The 23,705-nt window shown below is 40.1% G+C and overlaps 1 protein-coding gene across 6 annotated transcripts in view; it reads right to left on the bottom strand.

Annotated features, from left to right (window-relative positions):
• The window catches only part of Fam193a (family with sequence similarity 193 member A), a 148,401-nt gene that overhangs the window by 84,223 nt on the left and 40,473 nt on the right, over nucleotides 1–23,705 (bottom strand). For 5 of the 6 annotated variants that reach the window (XR_013092156.1, XR_013092157.1, XM_076864561.1 and 2 more), the window contains exon 2: nucleotides 6,908–7,150. Coding sequence is in view for 3 of the 6 variants with exons in the window: in XM_076864561.1 (XP_076720676.1) it covers nucleotides 6,908–7,132 (225 nt within the window). In the remaining 3 variants the exon portion in view is untranslated. Of the gene's footprint in view, nucleotides 1–6,907; nucleotides 7,151–23,705 lie in introns of those variants that run through there. The other variant, XM_076864564.1, reaches the window with a different exon arrangement.

The following is a 23,705-nucleotide window of genomic DNA, read 5'->3' as shown; positions in this document are numbered from 1 at the left end:
CTTAAGTGATTTAAGCAACACAGGCAAGAGGATGAGAGACAGCACACCTTCAGCACATGGGGCAAGCTTCGAGGACCAGTGAGTGGCTAGGAGGGTCACGTGCAGGACCTAGGATAAAGGCAACATCTGATGTTTGACCAGTGGTGGCACTAACAAATACATTAGCAATTATAGCAAAGAACAATTTCACCATTAAGAAGCAGACACTCGGGCTGGAGCTGGGGCTCAATGGTAAAGCACTTGCCTAGCATGTGTGAAGCACTGAGTTCAATCCTCAGCACCACATAAGAATAAATAAATAAAATAAAGGTATTGTGTCCATACAATGAAAAAACAAAACAAAATCAGAAGCAGATACTCAGTGAAACCAAATAGTTTACCCCTCTGCTGACTATACTCAAATGCCAAAAACACACTTCTCAGAGAAGGAAAGGGTGCAAGGAGGGAGGGCAAGTGCTTTAGAAGCAACAGGTCAACACCCAAAATCACCTAAGGAGAAAAAAACACCTAGAAGGCTCCAGGGCAGCAAAGAAAGGAAGTACCAAGATACAATGTCTTCAAGCTGTGGTTGTCTAGCATAACTGCAAAAATGCACAGCAAAACTAGAAATATTTATAAGGAAAAAAAGACAAAGAGACATGCAGAGTATGAGATTCTGAGTGATTTCAAATTGGTAAAATAAACACACAAGAAACAATGACCACAAAAACAAGAATTTAAGTACTTAACTCACAATCTGTTAACAGGTGCCCACAGAATCCTCCACCCAATCCCAGAGAAAAGGATTATGCAGAACATTTACAAAACCTTAACTATGCATCAGAATTAGCAACTGTAAATGACTGGCAAAGAAATACTGTAATACAGATGAGGATTTCCAACATTGACAGCACTGAATTTTTTAGCTAGAAAAGAGCAAAAGGGTTTGGTGTGTTACACAATAGTAAGGTAACTAGAGACAAAAATGATGTATTGTACATTTCAAAAAGCTAGAAGAAAGGATTTTCAAAGTTTTCACCATTAAAAAAAAAATGATAAATGGGGGCTGGGGTTGTGGCTCAGCAGTAGAGCACTTGCCTAGCACGTGTGAGGCGTGCTAGGGGTTCAATCCTCAGCACTACATAAAAATAAATACATAAAATAAAAGGTATTATGTCCAACTACAACTAATAGATATATATATATATATATATATATATGATACATGTTTTTGGAGACAGGTATGTTTAATGTAACTTAAACATTACATAATGTACATGTTATCAAAACACCCCACTAGTGTAATTTTGATGTTTATGTATCAGTGAAAAATAAACTTAATTTTAAAAAGTCAATATGATTAAAGATTATTCAAGAGATAGGTATTTAGACACTTAAAAGACTTTGAAATAGTTCATGGGTGAAAACAACTAATGAAAACTAAGTAATACTTAAAAGTGAGCCAATGAAACTACCATTTCAAAATCAACAACAGTAATTAGAAGTTTGTAGCACATATCAGAGCAAAAAAATGAAAACTGACAGGTAAATATCCAAGGTAGGAAGGCAGGAGAGTAACTGTAAAGAAGAAAAATCTAGATTAGTGGTAGCCACCAACAGCATAGTGTAACGATGGCAGAGTGGCTTCCTATGGCTGCAGGCCAATCAGACAGGAGGAAAGTAGGCAGGCTAAGCCTGGGTCAAGTTCCCATCAGCCTCCAGGTGAGGTCAGAACAGAAATACTATGGCTATGTGATTAAAATTTTAAAATAGTGATAGGGCACCAAAGAGAACAGAGCAAGTAACTTCCCCTAGTGTCTGTGGGCTCCCCAGAGGGGAGGAATGCAACTCCCCTAAGAGTCAATGCCCAGGCTCAGGCTCTATAGATCACTGTTAGGTAACGCTCAGAAAAGACCTAGAGAACAGACAGCATCCAGCTTCTGTGTGTATCTCCCTGGCTATGGCACTGGAACTCCTTCCTTGGGAGCAATGAGAATTGGGGGAACACATCCTTGAGTCACTGAGAGCCCTCTGTAACTCAAGACACTGTGGTGTTTGCAATTACCACCTGCCAAGAAAACATTCTGGAGGAAGACACAATCACCTGCCAGGAGCAGAGCCCTCTGGAGGTAAAGAAGATGAAGACGCAGATACTGGAGGAAATTTACTTTGCTCTACTTCTCCTTCATGCCTCTAAAATTTTTCTATGATGTCTACCATAGCATTAACTAACCAACTGCACATATACATATATTGTATATAAAATAGTAATAATTAATGAAATAAAGAAATAATATTTTTAATATAAAAAGTTGTTCCAGGCACAGTGGCAAACACACTCCTGTGTTGAGGCTGTGGCCAGCCTGGGCCACCTAGTGAGACCCTGTCTTAAAATAAAAAATAAAAAGGGATGGGGATGTAGCTTCATGTAGAGCAGCCTGAATCCAATCCCCAGTACTTAAAATGTAATTTTAAAATATAAAAGAAAAAGTTGCTTTGTGGGGGGGCGGGGGGGATGACTCTAAATAAAGATTAAAAAAAAAGAACAAACATCTGCAGATAAAACAGGAATTGAAAATAACTTTGTACAAATAACTATAACATCTCCTAAGAATGTAACTTAACAAAACTAACTTTATTCACTGAAAAAGCTCAACCAGAAGTCACACCTAGAGACATATGTGGCTGTCAGAGAACTAAGGTAGCAGAAGACAGCACTGCACTTGAGCCACAGAAAAGGCCTCATGCCCAGACACCTGCTGAACGTCGGAAATCGTGTCCAGGCATGAGAATGTACAGAAGGCCGGCTACAGGTAAATCTGGGGAAATACACAACGTGAACCTGGGAGGCAGGGGAAAAATCACCACTGACCTACTATGACCACTAGCAATCACACAATGTGTATCTAGAAAAGAACAATTCAGTCCCACTTTCTGTAGGGGGTCAGAAAGCTGCAAGAGAACAGTGCTCTTAGAGCTCCCACCCTAATGAGACAGAACCATAGTTCATAAAATCTAACTTGGGGCCAACCAAGAACAGAAGTGACCCGGCTACCAGATGAATTTTACAACAAGGGGCAACAAGCCCTTCCAAGGAGAAAGGGACACCCTGTTTTGCCTCTGGCAAAGTAAAGAATATAGAAGGAGGCCATAAAAGCAGGGGGAAAAAACAGCTTAATAAGTTTAGCCAGCCAGGAATATAACCCCTGGAAGCCCCGAAGGATTCCCAGGAAGACTGCAAAAGAAGCCACCCACCTTGCTGACCAACCTTTCTTCTATAGGAAGCAAAAGCCTTTAGGCAGGCACCCTATGCCCAGGGCCAAGCCTTATCCAGTGGGCTGAGAGGAGAGGACCAGCTCTCTGTACTGGAAACAGGCAGTAGACCAGCACAGAGAAAAGTGAAGGCCAGACCCCTGCAGAAACAAGGCAGAATCTGGTTGATGGGGCAGGGGCAAATTGCCAGGAAAGTTGCCCTTGAGGCCCCAAACACAGGGCTGCCCCAACTCAGACTGAAAAAGTGAACTATGTCAAGTAGAAAGTAGAGAAAGACCCAACCCCAGGTCCACAGAGATACAAGGGTGCAGCACACACCATTGCACACAATCCAGCCAAAGGGTTCACTCAGCCTCACAGATGCACAGCCAGTAGCCCCCTCAGGCTGGGGCTCTCTACTGTCTACAGTTGACTTAACAAAAGAAATAAGCAGAGCGCAAGAATGCTTAAAGAAATGTGGTATCAATTCTGCACGGATCTCCCCCCAAAAAGGGAGAAGAAACGGGGACACACTTTTTATTTTTATTTTTTTTATTTTTAGTTGTAGATGGATACAATGCCTTTATTTTGTTTATTTACTTTTATGTGGTGCTGAGGGTCAAACCCAGTGCTTCATCCATGTTAGGCAAGCCCTCTATCACTGAACCAAAACCCCAGCCCACAGGGACACATTTTAACTTCTTTCCTGAACATTGCAAGACTAGAGTACAGGCAGACATTTTTTCATGGGCACAGAAGCAAAGTCCTTGGTAAAATTCTAGCAAACCAATGCAGCAACAAGCCAATAGAATGTCTACAGAAAGGCCTGTATAAAAATGTCCTTCACAGCTTTTTACAAAACAGCCCAAATCTGCAAACCACCCAAAGATCCATCAATTAATTGGGGAATGGGTGAACTGGTGTATATGCACAATGCTTTCAACAATAAAAAGAAACAAACTACTGACACATCCAACAACATGGATGACCCTCCAGAATGTTGTGCCAAATGACAGAGTTTATGGAACACTCTAGAAAAAGCAGAACTATGGGGGGAAATCAGGTTCATGATTACAAGGGACCAGAGTAGAGGCCAAATACTGACTACCAAGGGGAACAAGGGATCTTTACAAGGCGATGCAAATGTTCTTTCTGTATCTTAACCCTGATAATGAGAAATTTTTGTGGTTTTATTTTTAAAGAAAAAAGGGTGAGGGCTGGAGTTGTAGGTCAGCGGTAGAGCGCTCACCTAGAACATGTGAGGCCCTGGGTTTGATCCTCAGTACCACATAAAAAATAAAGATATCATGTCCATCTATAACTAAAAAATAAAATATTTTTAAAAAGTGAATTTTTACTGTATGTAAACCATCATAATTTTAAAATATCAGTGCTCTAAAACTAGTGTCCACAAAGAAGTCTATCTACAAAGGCAATGGGTAGTCCATGGGCATACATATGCCAGTACTGCAGCTCCGTAGAGGCTGTGGTTGCTATTTTGAGTGGGGGGAGAAAGCCTTGCTGGACAGATGATCGTCATCAGGACAACTGCCAGCCAGGGCACAAAAGGCTCCAAAGTACAACTGATGATGTGAAACAGAGGCAATGGTCAGCAGCAGTATTCCCAAGGGCACAGACAGGCTAAATACCAGAGCAGGGCTGGAACAGGAAGGAAAGATGACAATGTTCAGGACACACAAAAACCAAAAAAGAAAAAACAAACAAACAAACCAATAAATAAATAGCTTTAGCCATTGGAAGGACTTAGAACATGGAATAGAAGAGAATAGGAAACAAACTGACATCTGTAAACTAAACGTCTTCCATTTAAATAATGAGGGAAATACCAAATACTTTTAAGTGGACACAGAAAATTATCACATGAAAAATGACAATAGAATGTGTCATTTTTTGTGTGTGGTGGCGCATACCTACAATCCCAGTACTAGGGAGGCTGAGACAGGAGGATCACAAGTTCAAAGTCAGCCTCAGGAACTTAGCAAGACCCTGTCTCAAAAATTTAAAAAAAGGGCTGGGGGTGTGGCTCAAGCGGTAGCGCGCTGGCCTGGCATGCGTGTGGCCGGGTTCGATCCTCAGCACCACGTACAAAGATGTTGTGTCCACCGAAAACTAAAAAATAAATATTAAAAATTCTCTCTCTCTCTCTTTAAAAAAAAATAATAATAATTTAAAAAAAAAAATAAAGAGGGCTAGGGATGTGGCTCAGAGGAAAAGCACACCAGGTTCAATTCCCAGCAACAAAATAAAACAAACCAATAAATTTTTAAAACAATAAAAGCAAAATGTCTAAGGGGGGAAAAACTTCAGATTGACTATAAACTCTCTCTTTTTTAGAGGGGCATTACCGAGGGTTAAACCTGGGCTCTAGTTTTAATCTCTAATGAGGGTCAGTGCATTCACTCCTTTGTTCATCATTTGCTTACTCATTAATTCAAATATTCTGAAGTCCTAATATGCATCAGACTAGGCCCTGCTCTTGCCAAAAAAAAAGGGGGGGGGGGGTGGCTGGCTGCCTTCAATTAAATTCCAGTAAAGAAGAAAGAGGAGACAATTAAGGGAAAATTCAAATGAATAGAAATAATGCAGGAAATGCAGGAAATGGACTTGTAAGAGGGGGCTGAGTGGGAAAGCTACCTTTAGTTTAGTAAACAATGAGGCCCAAGATTTAGCGACTTAAAGCCTACTATTCAGGATACTGCCCACAAGGAATCCCTGGCTGAACAGCTGGGTAGCAGCAGCAAAGAAGCAGGTGAAGCTCAGGGTATGAAGAGCCACCAGCACTGCAGCCAAATGCTCCTTGACTGTCACTGGGACTAATTGGAAAGTAGTCCCACCTTAGAAAACAGAAGGCAGTGATTGTTGCTTTTTTTTAAATTAGTATTTTTAGTTGTAGATGGACACAATACCTTTTTATTCCATTTATTTATTTTTATGGGGTGCTGAGGGTCGAACCCAGTGCCTCACGCATGCTAGGTAAGCACTCTACCACTGAGCCACAGCCACAGCTTGATTGTTGCCTTTTACTGGCCACATATAGATCAGAAAAGATAGAGCTCAGAAAACAATTAGTTGCTTGCAAGCAGAAATTGGGAATAGATGTGGGGCCTTAAATGGTTATAAAAGCCAACTCCTGGAACCTAAACAATAGATATCAAAGCATTTTTAGAACAAGGGCCCACTAAGACTCCATCTAGGTCCAAGATGAGAAGAAGGGCCCCACCCTACCTCAACAGCCTCAAGATAGCCTCCATAACCTGTGGCATAGGATAAAGCAAAGGGGGAAGGCCAGGCTTAAGAATCAAATGCTAGGAACAATTTCAGGTGAGTTAGCAGCCCATGGAATTGTCTAGAACTAAACACACAAAAGGCCTACCAGCTTTGCAGGGAACTGCACCATGAAAGAAATCCTAAGCTTGAACTAAGAAAGTCAAAATCAGCCAGGGACCACAAGCTTGTTGACTGTCCCGATAAGGAGAGCAGATGCCCACCACCTCCTGCACCTGTGGCCATGAAGGTCGGGAGGGTGGAATTTAGGCCAGAAGACAGTGCTGAAGGGGGTACCCTAAAAGCAGGTGCAGCTTCTTTCCTCTTGCTGCCAGTTAACCCACATCCCACAGAGAGGGCGATGAGCCTGCTTGCGCTGGCAGCCACTCACCGGCTGGTCAAGGCCGCCGTGCCTCTCCTCCTTCTCCACAGTTCTCCGGCAGTCCGGGCACACCCACAGCGGCAGGTGCAGCACGCTGTTGCCCTTGGGTGCCATGGAAAGGGCCAATTTGCTCGAAGTCTTAACTCCACTCTCTAAGAATGAAGGGTCTTTCCGTTCACTTCTGCACAGAAGACAATAATCCCCAGCGGGGTAGGGTGGTGTCCTATGATTCATGCCAAAACTAAAAGGAGTCTGGAACAGAAAAAAAAAATTCTATTTTCAAAACCTGATTCACAAAGCCAAGGTTGTTTTATATATACATATATGTAAATATATGTATATATATATTTTTTTTTTCTAAAATAAGTGCACATTATGTTTATATAAAGAAAAAGAATAGAAAATTTGTAAAATAAAACTAAACTTAATGTTTTAGAAACTCATAAAACTTGAAATAAAGAAATAACAACATAAGAAAAATTTTATTAGGAACTAGAAAATTCTTTGCCTAGACTTCTTGGTTACTTCCCCTCAAGAGAAATTGTCAGTACCATGGTCAGACCATGAGAAAGCACCAGAATGGCACTTCATCAACAAGGCTTGAAGCCACTGCCCCAAGGCTTGAAGCCACTGCCCCAAGGAATCGGCACCAAGGGCTTCACACTGAATTGGAAATTGACTCCAGACCTTCTCAGACAAACAACAGGGAACCCGAGGGCAGCCAGGCCTCCAAGATCTCATCTCCCTTCCAGGCCTTGTAATAATAATGCTGAATCCAACTCCAGTTTCCCAATTTCAATGGCTGCTTTTTTCAAACAGGTTCTAAACTGTCGATGAAGGTAGAGATAGAGGCCTAAGGCAGAGGCAAGATTACCCTACATCCTTTTCAAAAGGTTATCATCATCCTCTCAGAAAAGTAAAACTAAGTTTTTAGAAACACACATACACACAGAGCAGAGTAAAAGAAGCCAAGGCTTGGGAGTTTAGAAATGGGCTTAAGGCTAATAGGTGGGGATAGCAGGCAGGATTTTAACCCAAATCAGAGAACCCCAAGATGGCCCTGCTCTGCACCTGATGATGAACACCTGCAGGTACTGGAGACCAGAGGCACCAGGCAGTGGGTGGGCAGGGCCAGGCAGCAACTTATAGGAGCCAGCATTACCTGTCTGTGCTCAAAGCCACAGCACACCACAGGGTTACACAGCACCAACGCCCCCTTAGTTTGCCCTGCCTTCTGGAGGGCCCCTGCAGCAGTGCATCAGGTGTGAAGGAGAATAAGACCCACAGCAAAGCTACTGTGGTTTCTCACAAAGGCTCCAGAGACTCTTCCAGTATCCAGCCAAGTCCTACTCTTGTGGCTCGCTCTCTATCCTGTAACCAATGTTCAACTGGACCATGAGTGTGCACTGGCATAACTGGCCCCAGAGGCTCAACAAATGAAGGAAGGAAGGAAGGAATGACAGCACCTCTCAGTACAAATGACTCGTTACATTCTTACATGCTTTTATAAAAGAGTGATTGAAATTATGTGCCCCTATCACACCAACAAAGTCCTGTGGTTTACCAAACCTGGCTCAGTGAACAATTTAGTGTGTGGAGATTGCTGGGAAAGAACTGAACAATGGCTGCTAATCATGGCCTTGCAGGCTTCAGACCCCAACCACACAGAATATAGGAAAGCAGATGTCTTTTTCTGTACTGACAGATATGAGAATTATATAAATTATGAGGATTTCAAAACTCTCACTGATTTAACCCTTTGTAAAGCTACCTCTCTTCCCTAACCCTGGAAAACAACCTCTGTCCCAGCACAATAGCCACAACCATCAGACCTGATGGGCCCTGCTGAGCTTTATGGTTACCAAAGTCCCAGATTGACACTATAATTGACAGCCATCATGGCCCTGAAATATCAGGTTCTGGGCTCACGTGTTCATCACTCATTATAGGCAGAGTGTCCCTAATCCAAAAGGCTTGGATCCACATGTGTTTCAGATACTTTCGGGGTTAAAATAGTTACATATATGTAAGATATCTTGGGAATGAGCCCCAAAATTTATGTTCATGAAAAATTTGTTTCATATGCATCTTATACACAGACTGAAAGTAATTTCATAACATTTTCAAGTGCACCTAAGTTTTGACTGTCACTCATCACATGAAGTTACATGTTGAAAACCCTACTAGTTGTCACATCCGCACTTGAAAAGTTTCATATTTTCGAGCATTTTGGATTTCAGATTTTTTGGATCAGGGTATTCAAAGTTTAGTGTCCCTTTAGAACAAAAAGCAGATGCTCTATGTTCTTTGCATTGCACCCTGTTGTCTGTCCTGATACTTGCTGGGAGATCATGACTGCCCAGGCACTGGGACAGAATAAACAAAGATCTTTGCCCTTGAGGAGCTAATATGCTCTTCAAAAGACAAAGTAACAAATAAGATAAATTAGTAAAAATGAACAATAGTAGATAGAGGCAAATGATGAGGAAAAACACAAACCAGGAAAAAGCGCCTAGTGCTGGGTACAGAATGCTTTCACTTAGGGTGGCAGCAAGGGCCTCCTTGAGGAAGTAACTTAAGGAGATCCTTGAAGCCATCAGACACCTGGGGAAGAGCACTGTGGCAGCAAGCACTGAGGCCAGCAGGCCAGGTGGCCAGGGTGGGTGAGACAGGGAGCTGAGGACCAACTCCAAGTGTACATGGGAGGAGACACAAGGAACAGGGAAGGCAATGAGGACACAGAGGGCAGCGGTTTGGAACAGAGCTGCCAGGAACAGAGAGATGGTAAGACTACTGGGGCTGGGGAGGCAGAGGCTAGGCAGGTGACGGGGTGAAAGGTCAAGGACAACTTCCAGCATCTGGGCCAACCTGTGGAAAAGTACTGGGCTGAGGGAGACATCCAAAACCATCTGGTTATCTACTCTATACTGGGTCTTCTTTTAGGACAGACACCAGGGTACAATGCAAAAAACATAGAGCATCTGCTTTTGTTCTAAAAGGACACCTAAACAAGTGAACTCAAAGTCACATGGTACCTAAAAAAAGCTGGTATGGGTATAGAGTGGAACTAAGAGGGTGGCGTTATTTTGATTGTTTTTATTGGTTGGTTGGTTTTGGTTTGGTTGTTTTTGAGACAGTCTTACAGTGCTGCTTAGATTGGCTTGAACTAGTAGACTCAAGGATCCTCCTACCTCAGCTACCAAGGAGCTGAGATTACAAATGCATGCCACTATATACATATGGTGTTTTAACAGGAGCAGAGTTTTAATAGGAGCAGAGGAAAGACTTAAGAAGAAAAGGAAATGCCCGATCTGGAAGATGATCAGGCAAAGGTGACGGCATGTGCAAATGAGCAAGTTCAAAGAAAGCAATGCCATGGGGGTGGAGCTTCCAGAGCAACCGAGTACAGCAAGGCAGAAGGACAGGAAGGGGTAGGTCACTCAGGCTTATTATGGTTCCAACAAGGGCATGGATGGAATGACACAATTCCCATCTTAAAAAGAAATTTTGCTATGTGAAAAATAAACTCGGGTAGAGACAATGATGTAAGAACACTGCTGTAGACAGTTACAGCTGCAGAGATAAGAAAAGGTGGTTTAGGCTCAGTGGAAGCCATGGAGGAAAGCATTCAGACTCAAGGATGCTGAAGGTGGGACTCTTTCCCTGGTCAATAATCAGGGCCAACAATAAACATGCCAGAGACAGGAGGGCAGGCTAGACCAGTGGCAAAAATCAGAAGCCTGCTTTGGATGCTGTGTACATGATGTGTAGAAACATCCAATGTGAAGTTTTTGTTCTGCATAAGTGAGATACTCCAGCAATCAGGTGCAACTGGACATATAATTTGGCATCAACTAGATGAGATGACCCATAGAGGAAGAGTCTGTCTGCATAGCAGCATGCCTGTGGTTTCTAGCTACTTAGGAGGATGAGATAAAATCTCTTGAGCCCAAGGGTTGGAGAAAAGCTTGGAGGAGCATAGCACGATCCCATCTCGAAACAAAAGAGAACACACAGGGTATGGTTGTGGACTCCTGTAATCCCAACAATTTGGGAGATTGAGGCAGGAGAATCCCAATTTTGAAGCCAGTCACAACAACCTTAGAGAGAGGCTATGTCTCAAAAAGTAAAAAAGAGCTGGGCACAGTGGTGCACACCTATAATCCCAGGAGGATCACCAAGTTCAAAGCCAGCCTCAGCAAAAACAGGCACTAAGCAACTCAGTGAGACCCTGTCTCTAAATAAAATACAAAATAGGACTGAGGATGTGGTTCAGTGGTCGAGTGCCCCTCAGTTCGATCCCCAGTACTCATCCCCTCCCCAAAAAAGTAAAAAGGACTGGGGATGTGGTTCAGTAGAAGAGTACCCCTAGCTTCAATCTCTTGTACTAAAACAAACAAACAAACAAACAAACAAAAAAAAAAGAGAGCTACATTCTCTAATGTAAAGCTAGGGTAAAACATGCCCTTTTTAGATAAAACAAGTAGAAGGGTTACCACAAAACACACACACACACCTGATATCTGACTCAAATTCAAGTTCACCAACTATTATTGACCTCCTGCCTGATTACTTTCCTAACTGGCTAAATGTGAGGCACAAATATGAAGTCCACTGATTCCTTTAAAAAATACTGATGAGGGCTGTGGTTGTGATTCTGTGGTAAAGCACTTGCCTAGCATGTGTGAGACACTGGGTTCAATTCTCAGCACCACATAAAAATAAATGAATAAAATAAAGATACTGTGTCCATTTACAAACAAAAAATAAAATTAAAAAACTGATGACTGTGTTGAAGTAAAACAAGCACTAAAAGCTGAAGATATCTAAAGTACGCAATTTAAAAGGTGTTCATGAATGCTCACCTCATTAAACCATTACCACAATCAAAACAAGTATCTTTTCCACTACCCCATGGGGCTGGGGTTGTGGCTCAGCGGTAGAATACTCACCTAGCACGTACGAGGCGCTGGGTTTGATCCTCAGCACCACATAAAAATAAATAAATAAAATAAAGATATTGTGTCCAATTACAACTAAAAATATGTTTAAAAAATAAAAATAAAAAATAAATAGATGCTATTTTATCTGCCTCCTTTCACTCAGCACAACTTTTATCTGTCTGTTGCAGTTCAGGGGAATGAATCCAGGACCTTGCATAGGATATGCAAGTGCTCTAGAATAGCTGGGTCAGGCATCATTTTGAGACCATTCACACATATGCATGAGGAGTTTGTTCCTTTTTATTGCTGAGTACAATCTGTTATCCATTCTTCTGCTGATGGATATCTGGGTTGTTTGTGGTCTGGGCTGTTACAAACAGCTGCTATGAACATTTACATACAAGTCTTGGTGTAAAAATTTGCTTTTGTTTTCTTATAAGATGCCTGGGTCATATGTTAGGTGTGAGTTTAACTCTTAAGTTAACCCTCTCCCAAAGAACAGTATCTGAGAGTTACGATTGCGCCACCCCTCATCATGGTCAGTTGTTTTACCTGTAGCCATTACAATGTGTATGTGGTACTATCTCACTGTGGTTTCCCTACTGACAATATTAAGTATCTCTTCATGTGCTTACGTCAGTCTTCACTTCTTCTGTGGTGTAGTATCTATTCAAATCTTTGGACTTATCTAAGGTTTATCAATTTTATGATTCTTAAAATAAAATTAAAAGCTTATTTCACCAATTTCTGTATTTTAGGTTTTTTTCCTACTTTATTACCTTGGCTTTTATGTTATTATTTTCATTTTCCGGGTTACTACAATTGTTCTCCACTGTGTAAAGTAGAAATATCCAGCCTTTTCTCTTGTACAATATGGGTGGTTAGAACTATAAATTCTCCTGTACTTTGGCTGCATTTAATAAATATGCTGTGTTTTCATTCTCTTTCAGTTAAAAAGATTTTCTAATTTTCCTTCTGATTTTGTCTTTGACTATGGGTTGGTTGTTTAAGGTATGGTTTCATTTTCTAATATTTGTAGTTTAATGGATTTCTAAGACAGTTCTGCCATCAAAGAAGAACCTTTATATAATCCTAATTCTCCTAAATATATTGAGACTTCTTTAATGGTTCAAAAGATGGCCTCTTGGTAGATCTTTAATGTTTAGTTAAAAGACTGTGTACACACACTGCTGTTGTTGGGTAAGTGTTCTATAAATGCCTATTAGATTAAGTCGGCTGCTGGTGCCTCCTACATGGCCTCTGTCTCCCAGGAGCAGTCTTTCATGATGCAAATACGACCAGGAGAACCTCTAGCTTAAACCCTTCCACCATTCTACTGCCTGAAAGGAACTAACCTACTGCAGGTCATCAAGTGTGATATACAAGGCCCTCTGTCACTGGGTCCCTGCATCACCATAATTTGCCTAGCTGAAATAGCCAGTTCCACACTTCTGTGCCACCACACTAGGTGGCTTTACCTTGGCTTGCCTCAGTATTTACCACCCATTAATTCAAGATGCAGGGACACTGCTCAAGGCAAGGAGGCACAGAAACCTGCATTAAAGTGCATAGGAAAAGGCCAAGGCTCCCTGGCCTACCAGGAGGAAACTGGGAAGGTCTTGAGGAAGGGAAGCAGTGGGGTAGATGTGAAGACTTTCACCCAGTGCAGAGCCCCACAGGAACAGAGATTTGTTCCAGGAAGGTAGAACTGCTGAGGGAGGCACGGAAAGCTAACAATCTTTATGGAAACCACTTGGCATTATGTTTTTCAGGACCACTGAGACTCACCCATCTATCTGCCCCGCTTTCCTCCTCTATCACTACCAACCTCCTCCCCAAGACATGCGCCAGGTCCCACCCCTCAATACCTGAGGACTCTGTTCCACTCATTCTTTATCCTTTTATTCCTCCATTATCACTTTTTCCTTCTTTGCTGCGTCATTTCTATTAGGAAACAAACATGCTGCTCTTTCTGTCATACTCCTCTCAAATGCACTTCCCTCACGACTACTTAATGCCTGTCTTTTCTTTCCTTTTCACCTCTGGAGGTGTCTGTCCCAGTTCTAGAGGTATCTGTCCCAGTTCTAAGAGAACACAATGCAAGCCACAAACATGAGCCCCATAACTGAACACACACAAGGAAGAACAACAAAATATCACCACAAACCTACTAGAATGACCAAAATGTAGAACAATGACAACACCAGATGCTGATGAAGAGGTGGAACAAAAGGAATTTCTCATTCACTGCCTGAAAGAATTCAAAATGGTGCTGTCATTTGGAAGACAGTTTTGAGATTTCTTACAAAACAAAGCATACAATCTACTAATTGCACTCCTTGGTCTTTATTAAATGAACTGAAACTTTATATCCACACAAAAACCTACCTATAGATACTCATAAAAACTTTATTCATAACTGCTAAAACCTGGAGAAAACCAAGACTACCTTTAGTAGGCAACTAGATAAACAAACTTTGGTACCTCCAGACAATGAAACATCATGCAACACTAAAAAAAAAAAAAATGAGCTAAGAAACTATGAAAACAAAGAGTAACTTTAAACACATATTACTAAATGGAAGAAGTCAATCTGAAAAGGCTAAATACTGTATGAGTTCAACTACATGACAGAGTGGAAACCACAAACTATGGAGATAGTAAGAAGGTAAACTGGCTGCCAAGGTGTTGGGGAAAGGATGAACAGGCAGCACAAAGAGGAGATGGGGGCGGTGACACTGCTCTGTAAAATACTGGAGTGGTGGACACATATCATTATACATCTGTCCAAATCCATAGAAATGTCCAACACAAGAGTGGGCCCTAATATAAACTATGGACTGTGAGGATAATGCTGTGTCAATGCAGGTTCATCCACTCTTTAACAAACGTTCCCCTTTGTCTCTAGAAGCTGACAGTAGAGGATGCAGAAGGTATATGCAAACTGTCTCTACTTTGCACTCAAAATTTGTTATGACCTAAAAATAAAGTCTGTTAAGCAACAGTATCCTAAAAAATAAAACAAAACAAAAAACCCACAGGTGAATTCTAATATTTTATTTAAACCAACAATCCAAAATATGTGATCAAAAGGAAACAATATAAAAATTATTACTGGGACATTTAGATTCTTTTTTCATAATAAATCTCCAGTATCTGGCCTGTGTTTCATACCTGGAGCACATCTCAGATTGAAGCAACTACACTTCAAGTGTTCCATGGCCACAGGTGGCCAGGGCCCTGTGCAGAGCCATGCAGACCCACACCCACCCTCTCCAAGCCCTTCTCTCCAGCAGCAGTTCCCCTAACTACCCACACTGCCAGCATGAGGCATAAAGGCCCACACACTTTTCCTGGTATTCTCTCAGGTCCTCTTGGCTTTCTCAAATTGTATTCCAAACAGAGTACTAATTCCAGTCAAAGACCACGGCCCATATTTTTCTGGACGAGCATTACTAACTTGAGGGTCAGTTCCCAGGTTCCTCCTCAGTCTCCCTCCAAAACCTGAGACTCAAACTTGTAGAAGGATCCTTGTTTCACAGATGTTTTTCTTTCCTCCACAGTACTCTAAAGGAGGGGGCAGAATAAAGTTCCTGGGTGACCCTGTGAGTGAGTGGCAACAAGAACTCAAAATGGGGTGTTCTGGCATTAGTAAAAGGAAGTCAAAAGAGGCAATGCAGGAATTGGCCAATGAAACTTTTGTTGCAAAAAAAAAAAAAATTTTTTTTTTGGGTGTGTGTGTGTGTGTGTATGTGTTCAGCTAGGTTCTTCCTGGCAGGGTCCACAAGATGCTCCACACACCAATAAGGAATCAGCTTTTGCTTAAGTTAGCACAAGATAGCTTCTATGAACAGAGGACAAAAAACCGCATTAAGTCGGTTCAATGAAAAACTGGATTTAACCTGTAGTCTCCTATTAAAAACATGGGCTTCAGCATCAGACAAGTGCAAGTTCTAGTCCTGGAACCTACCGGAAGGGTGACCTCAGGCAAATACCCTCACCTTTCCTGACTTCAATGTCCTATCTCTGCAGCCACTGAGAAATCTCTCGAGAACTTTAAGGGGTAAACATGTTCATAACATGTGATTTAACAGACAACAAGATACAATCTACAAGATGGGGGTTGCAAACAAATTTTGAGGGCAGGGCAGGGGCACTCAACCACTGAGCCACATCCCCAGACCTATTTTGCATTTTATATAGAGACAGGGTCTCACTGAGTTGCTAAGTACTTCACCATTGCTGAGGCTGACCTCAGCCTCTTGAGCCACTGGGATTACAAGCATGTGCCACCACAGCCGGCTGCAAACAAAATCTTAACCAAAAAAATGTCACAATGTAAAGTTTAGGAGTGAAATTAAGTGTAGCTCATTTTATTCTAGGACCTCTTAACTCAAATTTTTAATCAGCCAGAAAAAAACAAACTTTCCTAAAAAGAGGCCTTCTAGAAGGTTGTTGACCTGCCAGTGATGTGAAGCACTCTTGACTTCAGTGCTTTCCCAGCAGAGAAGGGCATGTTCTAGGGGCTCAGGGTCCCATATTGCACAAAGAACAGAAAGACTGAGGGTTCTAGATGCTGAACCCTGTCTAACACAGATGCTAGCAATTGTCCTAATCTGACAGATCCCTCCTCAGCTCCATCCTCCCTGCTGCCTCCAAACAACCCTGTGCAGACCCAAGCACTAAGGAGAACACTCAGGACTGACTAGGAATGATCTGGTGACAAATACTGAGCTTCCCCACAAGCACAGATGGCTGATAAAACCACAGGCAAGGGGTGGTAAACTCACCTACTCATAGCAACAAGACTCACTGCACACCTTTTTCAACACAAGAGAAAGACCCAAGACAAAGAAATTCTTGCATTTATATTTAACCATACAACTAGAATTTCCAGACACACACTATATTTCATTTTCAGTATCTTTATAACTATAATCTCTGGATTTTTTCTTTTTTTATTTATTAATTTTTTTACCCAGGGGCACTTCACCACTGAGCACATTCCCAGCCCTTTTTTATATTGTATTAGCAACAGGGTCTCGCTAAATCGCTGGGACTGGCTTTGAACTCAAGATCCTCCTGCCTCAGCCTTCCGAGTAGCTGGGATTAAGGGCATGTACCACGGCACCCAGTTTAGTCTAAATCTTTTGATAAAAAAAAAAAAAAAAAATTGTATTTCCTTTAAATATATGCTTAAACACTTTTCTGACACTAAGTATGGGGTATATATGGTTATGTATAAAACTATATAAGAAATAATGATCACTACTACACATCAACATTAGACAGTTTAATAGTGCAATGCAGTAAAAGTAAAAAGAAATCTAAGAGGGCTGGGGTTATGGCTCAGGGGTAGAGAGCTCACCTAGCATATGTGTGGCACTGGGTTTGATCCTCAGCACCACATGAGAACAAGTAAAATAAAAGTTCTGTGTCCACCTAAACCTAAAAATTTTAAAAAAGAAAAGAAAAGAAAAGAAATCTAAGTGTTAAGCTCATCCCCAAACTAACACAGGACTAGAGTCGCATGTCCAATGTAGTGACTTCTCAGCACTTGAAATGTGGCCAAGTCCAAACTGGGATGTGCCAAAAGTATAAAATACACTCCAGATTTCAAAGACTTAATATGAAAACAGGAACATAAAATATCTCACCAATAATTTTTATATTGATTCCACGTTGTACTTTTTATATTGTGGCTACCTGAAAATTGCTACTATTTTTAATATGGCTATATAATACTGTTTTACATTTTACTTTTGTAATATGGTTACTTAAGTTTTAAATTACCTGTGTGGCTTGCATTATTACATTTTTATTAGGCACACCTGAACTATAGTGCCATTATTTCTCCCTTTTTATCCTCTATGAATGCTAATAAAAAACAAATTTCCAATCCTGGGCAGTTGAAAGAAAGGAAGCCATAAGGAATAAGAATTTACAAAAATAGGAAAAAGAATATCTAGAAAATCAGAAGTTGATTACAACTGACAACAGCTGTGTGTTTGATTGTTTTAAACCCAGAGCTATATAGAATTGGTATCTTTTTTTTTTTTAATTAAGCAAACATTTATTGAAGCTTAAACTGTGGTACAGAAATACATTTTCAACTGATTTAAGTCCAACACCAAGGAAAAGAGAAATTATGGAACAGAATTTCCCTCTGCTATCACAATAGGATCAATCACTCAATCTGCAGTAGTCACTTTTCCTGGATTTTTGCCACACAAATTGGTGCAAGTTTTCAACATTAGAATTCCTAAGTCCATTAGGGAAAAGGGGGGAAAAATCAGATCTCAAGCCAACAAATTTCATCAATAAGATTGGTGCCTTATAACAGAAATTCAAATTTCCTGTAAAGCATAAACAGTTAAAAAAAAAATCCAAACTCAGACAAAATATCTAACATGGAATTAGTAAGCTATTTTTCTAAATACTACAGTAGCTCCTAATCATCATAAAGAACCTATATGGTTAATGCAATTATCACTTCACTAAAGAAGAATCTAATGTGGAATTTAAGAAATCTGCCCAAGCTAGCAAGTATTAAAACAAAGCTTCTAATCCTAGACCACTGAAGACTGGCTCTGATCTCCTCCTAAGGGAACAAGCAGCCCATTGGCTAAAAAGCATCCTCTGGAGAAGGGTGCAGCTGTGAGCCCAAAGACTCAGGTTGTTGGAGTATGAATTCCCCTGGCTAGGGCACCAAAAGCAATAACTCTATTACAGAAATACAAAAATAAACATACACTAGACAAAATCAACAAGCCATAAGTGGCTTCTTTTAAAAGACCAATAAAAAGGACAAACTAATAAAATATCAAGGAAACAGAAAATACAAAAAAAAAAAAAAAAAACCACAGTCAAAAGTGAAAAAGACATCATCACAGACTGAGTGGACACTTAAAATAATAAGGATATTGTCAACAGTTTTACATCAAAATTGAGGTAAAAGTTTGATGTAAAGCTCAATGAATTCCTAGAAAAATATAACTTGCTAAAACAGATTAAGAGAGAAAGAAACAAACTCAACCTGATACACCTCTAATCCTAGATGGCTTCTACCAAAAATTTAATAGGAGATTAATCTTATTTTAGACACACTCATAAAAAAAAAAAACACCAAAACTCAAAACCATAATTCATACATATAAGTGAACACAGATGCAAAAAGTCTTTTTTTTTTTTTTTTTTTTTTGGATACTGGGAACTGAATTCAGTGGGCACTTGACTACTAAACCACATCCCCAGAACTATTTTGAATTTTATTTAGAGACAGGGTCTCACTGAGTTGCTTAGTGCCTTGCTTTTGCTGAGGCTGGCTTTGAACTCGTGATCCTCTTGCCTCAGCCTGAGATTACAGGCATGCACCACTGCACCCAGTGGATGCAAAAAGTTCTAAAAGAATTTATCAGCAAATCAAATCCAGCAATACGTTGAAAAGGCTGGTAATATTATAACCAAATGGGTTTACCCAAAAATTAATTTTTTTTTTGGTAGTGCTATTGGGGAATTGAACCCAGGGGCACCCAACCACTGAGCAGCATTTCCAGACTTTTATTTTGAGACAGGGTCTTGCTAAATTGCCCAGGCTGGTCTCAAACTTGGCATGCTCCTGCCTCAGCCTCCCAAGTAGCTGGGATTATAAGCGTGTACCACTGCACCCAGCTACACCTAGCTGACTTTATAATTATGTTGCTACACTACACAATTATAGAGAAAATACATGGGCTGGGATTGTGGCTTAGTGGTGGAGTGCTTGCCTAATGTGCATGAGGCACTGAGTTCGATTAATAGCAGCACATATAAGTAAACAAAAGGTCCATCAACAACTAAAAAAAAATACATAATCAAATAGATATTAGAAAAGTCTTTTGATAAAATTCATCATCTATATCAATTCATTAATGAAGGCATTCCTAATAAGCCAAGATTACAAAGTAACTTTCATAAACTGAAAAAGGTCATGTAAAAAAGTCCTATCAGCCAGACACAGCAGTGCACAATTGTAAAATTCCAGTGACCTGGAAGCAATTTAACAAAATTAAAAAGGACTGGATTCAATCCCCGGTACCACAAAAATTAATAACCCCCATTAAGAAAAAAGTACTGAAGGACACAGTGAAAGTTTTTTCTTTGCTATCAAGAATGAGACATAAGGGAATCTGATGCCATCACTTCTATTTAATATTATAGTGTAGATCCCAGCCAGAGCAGTAAAGATAAGGAAACAAAAAGATTAATAATAAGAAAAGCAAATGTAAATGTCAGTATTTGCACATATATCTGTTTATCTAAAAATCCAAAGGATATAAAGGTAAATAAGCAGAATTAAACCTTTAGAAAATCAAAACTAAAAAAACAATTATATTCCTACACACCAACAATCATCAGAAAACTTTTTAAGATACCACTTTTCACAGTATCTCAATATCCTACCCCCTAAAAACATGCTCAGCACAGTAGTGGGAGTCAGTGGAGCTGGAGGAAAGCAACACAAATTGGCCACCAGGCTGAGTGTGGCTGGTGGTCGGGAGATTGGTTCTGTGCAGGAGGACTAAGTGAAAATGCTGAAGATAATATGCTAGCCAGCTGCTCATTGCAGAACTACGGTTTTTGGCTGGTTGGTTTCAGTCCTAAGGATTAAAGCCAGGGCTCCCACATGTCAGATAAGCACTCTATAGAATAGAACTACAAATACATAAAGGAGGAAAATGTGATAAAATGTCAAAACCAGAAAATGTAGGGCAAGGATGTGTGTGTGTTTGTTTGTGGGGGAGGGGGTGATATGGGGATTGAACCCAGGGGTACACTACCATGAAGTTATATCCCCAGTCTTTTTACTTTTTAATTTTGAGGCAGGGTCTCTCACCAAGTTGCTCAGAATGGACTTGAACTTGCAATCCTCCTGCCTCAGCCTTCAGACTATCTACAAAACCTCTGTAGTCACTCTCCCATAAATATGAAAGTATTTCTAAGTTAAAAGATTTTAAAAGTTATCAAGTGTCCAAGAATTAACCTAAAACAGGAGAAAATAAATCTTCATTGACAAGAGCAAAGATATCCCAAGAAAATGAAGAAAAAGACTATATTCACAGATGGAAAACTCAAATGACATGTCAAGATTCACCAAATTTATCTATAGAATCATTACAAAATCATAATCCAATTTTCATGTGGAAATTAAGAAACAGAACTGGAGATTTATATGGGAATACAAAGGACCAAGAATAAGCAAAACACAACTGAAAAATGAGGTGGGAGGATTACTAAGACTTATTAAGAGGTTAGTTAATTGAGAGTGTGGTGTTAACTCAAGGACAGACAAATAGAAAAAGGAACAATATAAAACTTTACAACAAAAATGGCACTCCGGGGCTGGGGATGTGGCTCAAGCGGTAGCGCGCTCGCCTGGCATGCGTGCGGCCTGGGTTCGATCCTCAGCACCACATACAAGCAAAGATGTTGTGTCCACTGAAAACTAAAAAAAAATATATTAAAATTCTCTCTCTCTCTCTCTCTCTCTCTTTAAAAAAAAAAAAATTAAAAATTAAGAAAAAAAAAAGATGGCACTCCACAGTCCTGTGGAAAGAATGGTCTTTTTAATTAACAATACTAGGTATCCAAAGGAGTAAAATAATGAAATTAAACCCCTTGTCTGACACATGTACAAAAAAATCAATTTCAGAATTATGGACCTAAATATGAAAAAATATAACAGATAATATCTTTATGACCTCAGATGAAGTAAAACATTTTAAAATAATACATCAAAAAAGCTAAAAGCACAGGGGCTGGGGCCGGGCCTCAGTGGTACAGTGCTTGTTTTGCATGTGTGAGGCGCTGGGTTCAATCCTCATAAAGATAAATAAAATAAAGGTACTGTGTCCACCTACAACTAAAAAATTATTTAAAAAAAAAAAAAAAGGCATAAAGGAAAAAATACAGAGGCTGAGGCTGTGGCTCAGTGGTAGAGGGCTCACCTAACACGTGCCAGGCCCTGGGTTCAATCCTCAGCACCACATAAAAATAAATAAAATAAAGATTAAAAAAAAAAAGATACATATTTTCAACTATTCAAAGTTTAAAACTTCCATTCAAAAAATGTTAAGGAGGGTGGGGGGGGGGTGTACATGCCTATAATCCCAGCATCTTGGGAGGCTGAGGCAGAAGGATTTCAAGTTCAAAGCCAGCCTCAATAATTTAGTGAGGCGCTAATAAGCAACTCAGTGAGACCCTGTCTTTAAGTACAAAAAATACAAAAAGGAGCTTGGGGGCTGGGGCTCAGTGGTAGCGCACTTGCCTGGCTTGTGTGAGGCACTGGGTTCGTTTCTAAGCACCACATACAAATTAATAAAATAAAGGTCTATCAACAACTAAAACAAAATTTTTTTTAAAAAGGCTTGGGATGTGGCTCAGTGATTGGATGCCCTGTAGTTCAAGTCCGGGTACCAAAAAAAAAAAAAAGTAGAAATAATAAGAAAAAGGTATGCAATCCAACTGAAAGAAAATGGGCAAAAGACTTGAACAGGGGGCTGGGGATGTGGCTCAAGTGGTAGCGCGCTCGCCTGGCATGCGTGCAGCCCAGGTTCGATTCTCAGCACCACTTACAAAGATGTTGTGTCCGCCCATAACTAAAAAATAAATATTAAAAAATTCTCTCTCTCTCTCTCCCCTCTCTCACTCTCTCTTTAAAAAAAAAAAAAAAGACTTGAACAGGCTCTTCACAAAATAAGATATGTAAATGGTCAAAAAAGACATATAAAAAGATAATTTCATATGAGCCAGGTTCACGGGTACACACATCTATAATCCCAGCCATTTCAGAAGGCTGAGGCAGAAGGATCACAAGTTTGAGGCCAGCCTGATCAACTTAGCAAGATCCTTTTTTAAAATAAAACGAAAAGGGCTGGGATATAACTCAATATTAGAATGCTGCTGGATTCAATCCCCAGTACTACCAAAAAAATTTTTTTTTTTGCGTGTCATCAAAGAAATGAAACAGTAAATAAAATGCCTCCATATGCCCGCCAGAGAGGCAAAAATGAAAAACGGGTGAAACCACATTAAGGTAAAAATATGGACCAATGGGAACTACTCTTTGCACAGCTGATAGAGTAAACATAGGTATAACCACTTTGATAAACAAGGATTAATATTAAAACTGAAAATACAGATACACTATGACCCAATAACTCATTCTTCTATATGTACAGCTTCCCTCATATTAAATCTTACATGCACCAAAATACATATGTAAAACTATTTACATCATCTTCAAACTGGAAATAACCCAATTTCCCATCAACTGAGGTACTGACAAATTTTGCAACACTATTCAGCAATTAAATTGGGCAAACCACAAATCTTTAAAATACTATGAGTGAAAGGAGCTATAAGACTGTTATGTGATATTGCTTCCTTCCATTTATACAAAATCAGGTAAAACTACAGTGTTTAGAGACATACATCCAGTGATTGCCCATGTAGGGAAAGAAAGGGAACTATAATCAGGAAATAACCTTTAGTTGGTTCTGCAATTCCAGTCATGTTTTACTTCTCTATCTGCTTACATCAGGGGTCAAATTAAAATGACTTGCAAAGCTATACATTTTAGGCATTTTATGGTATTAAACAGTAAGAAAGTTTTTTTTAATAAGAAAAATTTTTAACAAAGGAACAAGAGAATTATCATGGTTTGGATCTAAAATGTCCCCAAAAGGCCATGCATTGAAGGCTTGGTTGTCAGTCTGTTGCATGATTGGGGAGGTGGTGAAATTTTTAGGAGGCTGGACCTAGTGGAAGGAAGTTAGGTACCTCTTGGAGGGGATATGGGAATCCTGACCTGTTTTTTTTTCTTT

Source organism: Callospermophilus lateralis, chromosome 8 (genome assembly GCF_048772815.1).
Source record: "Callospermophilus lateralis isolate mCalLat2 chromosome 8, mCalLat2.hap1, whole genome shotgun sequence".
Classification (NCBI taxonomy): Eukaryota; Metazoa; Chordata; class Mammalia; order Rodentia; family Sciuridae; genus Callospermophilus; species Callospermophilus lateralis.
The sequence above is the reverse complement of the archived record's forward strand: the minus strand, read 5'-3'. Positions and strand labels throughout refer to the sequence as shown.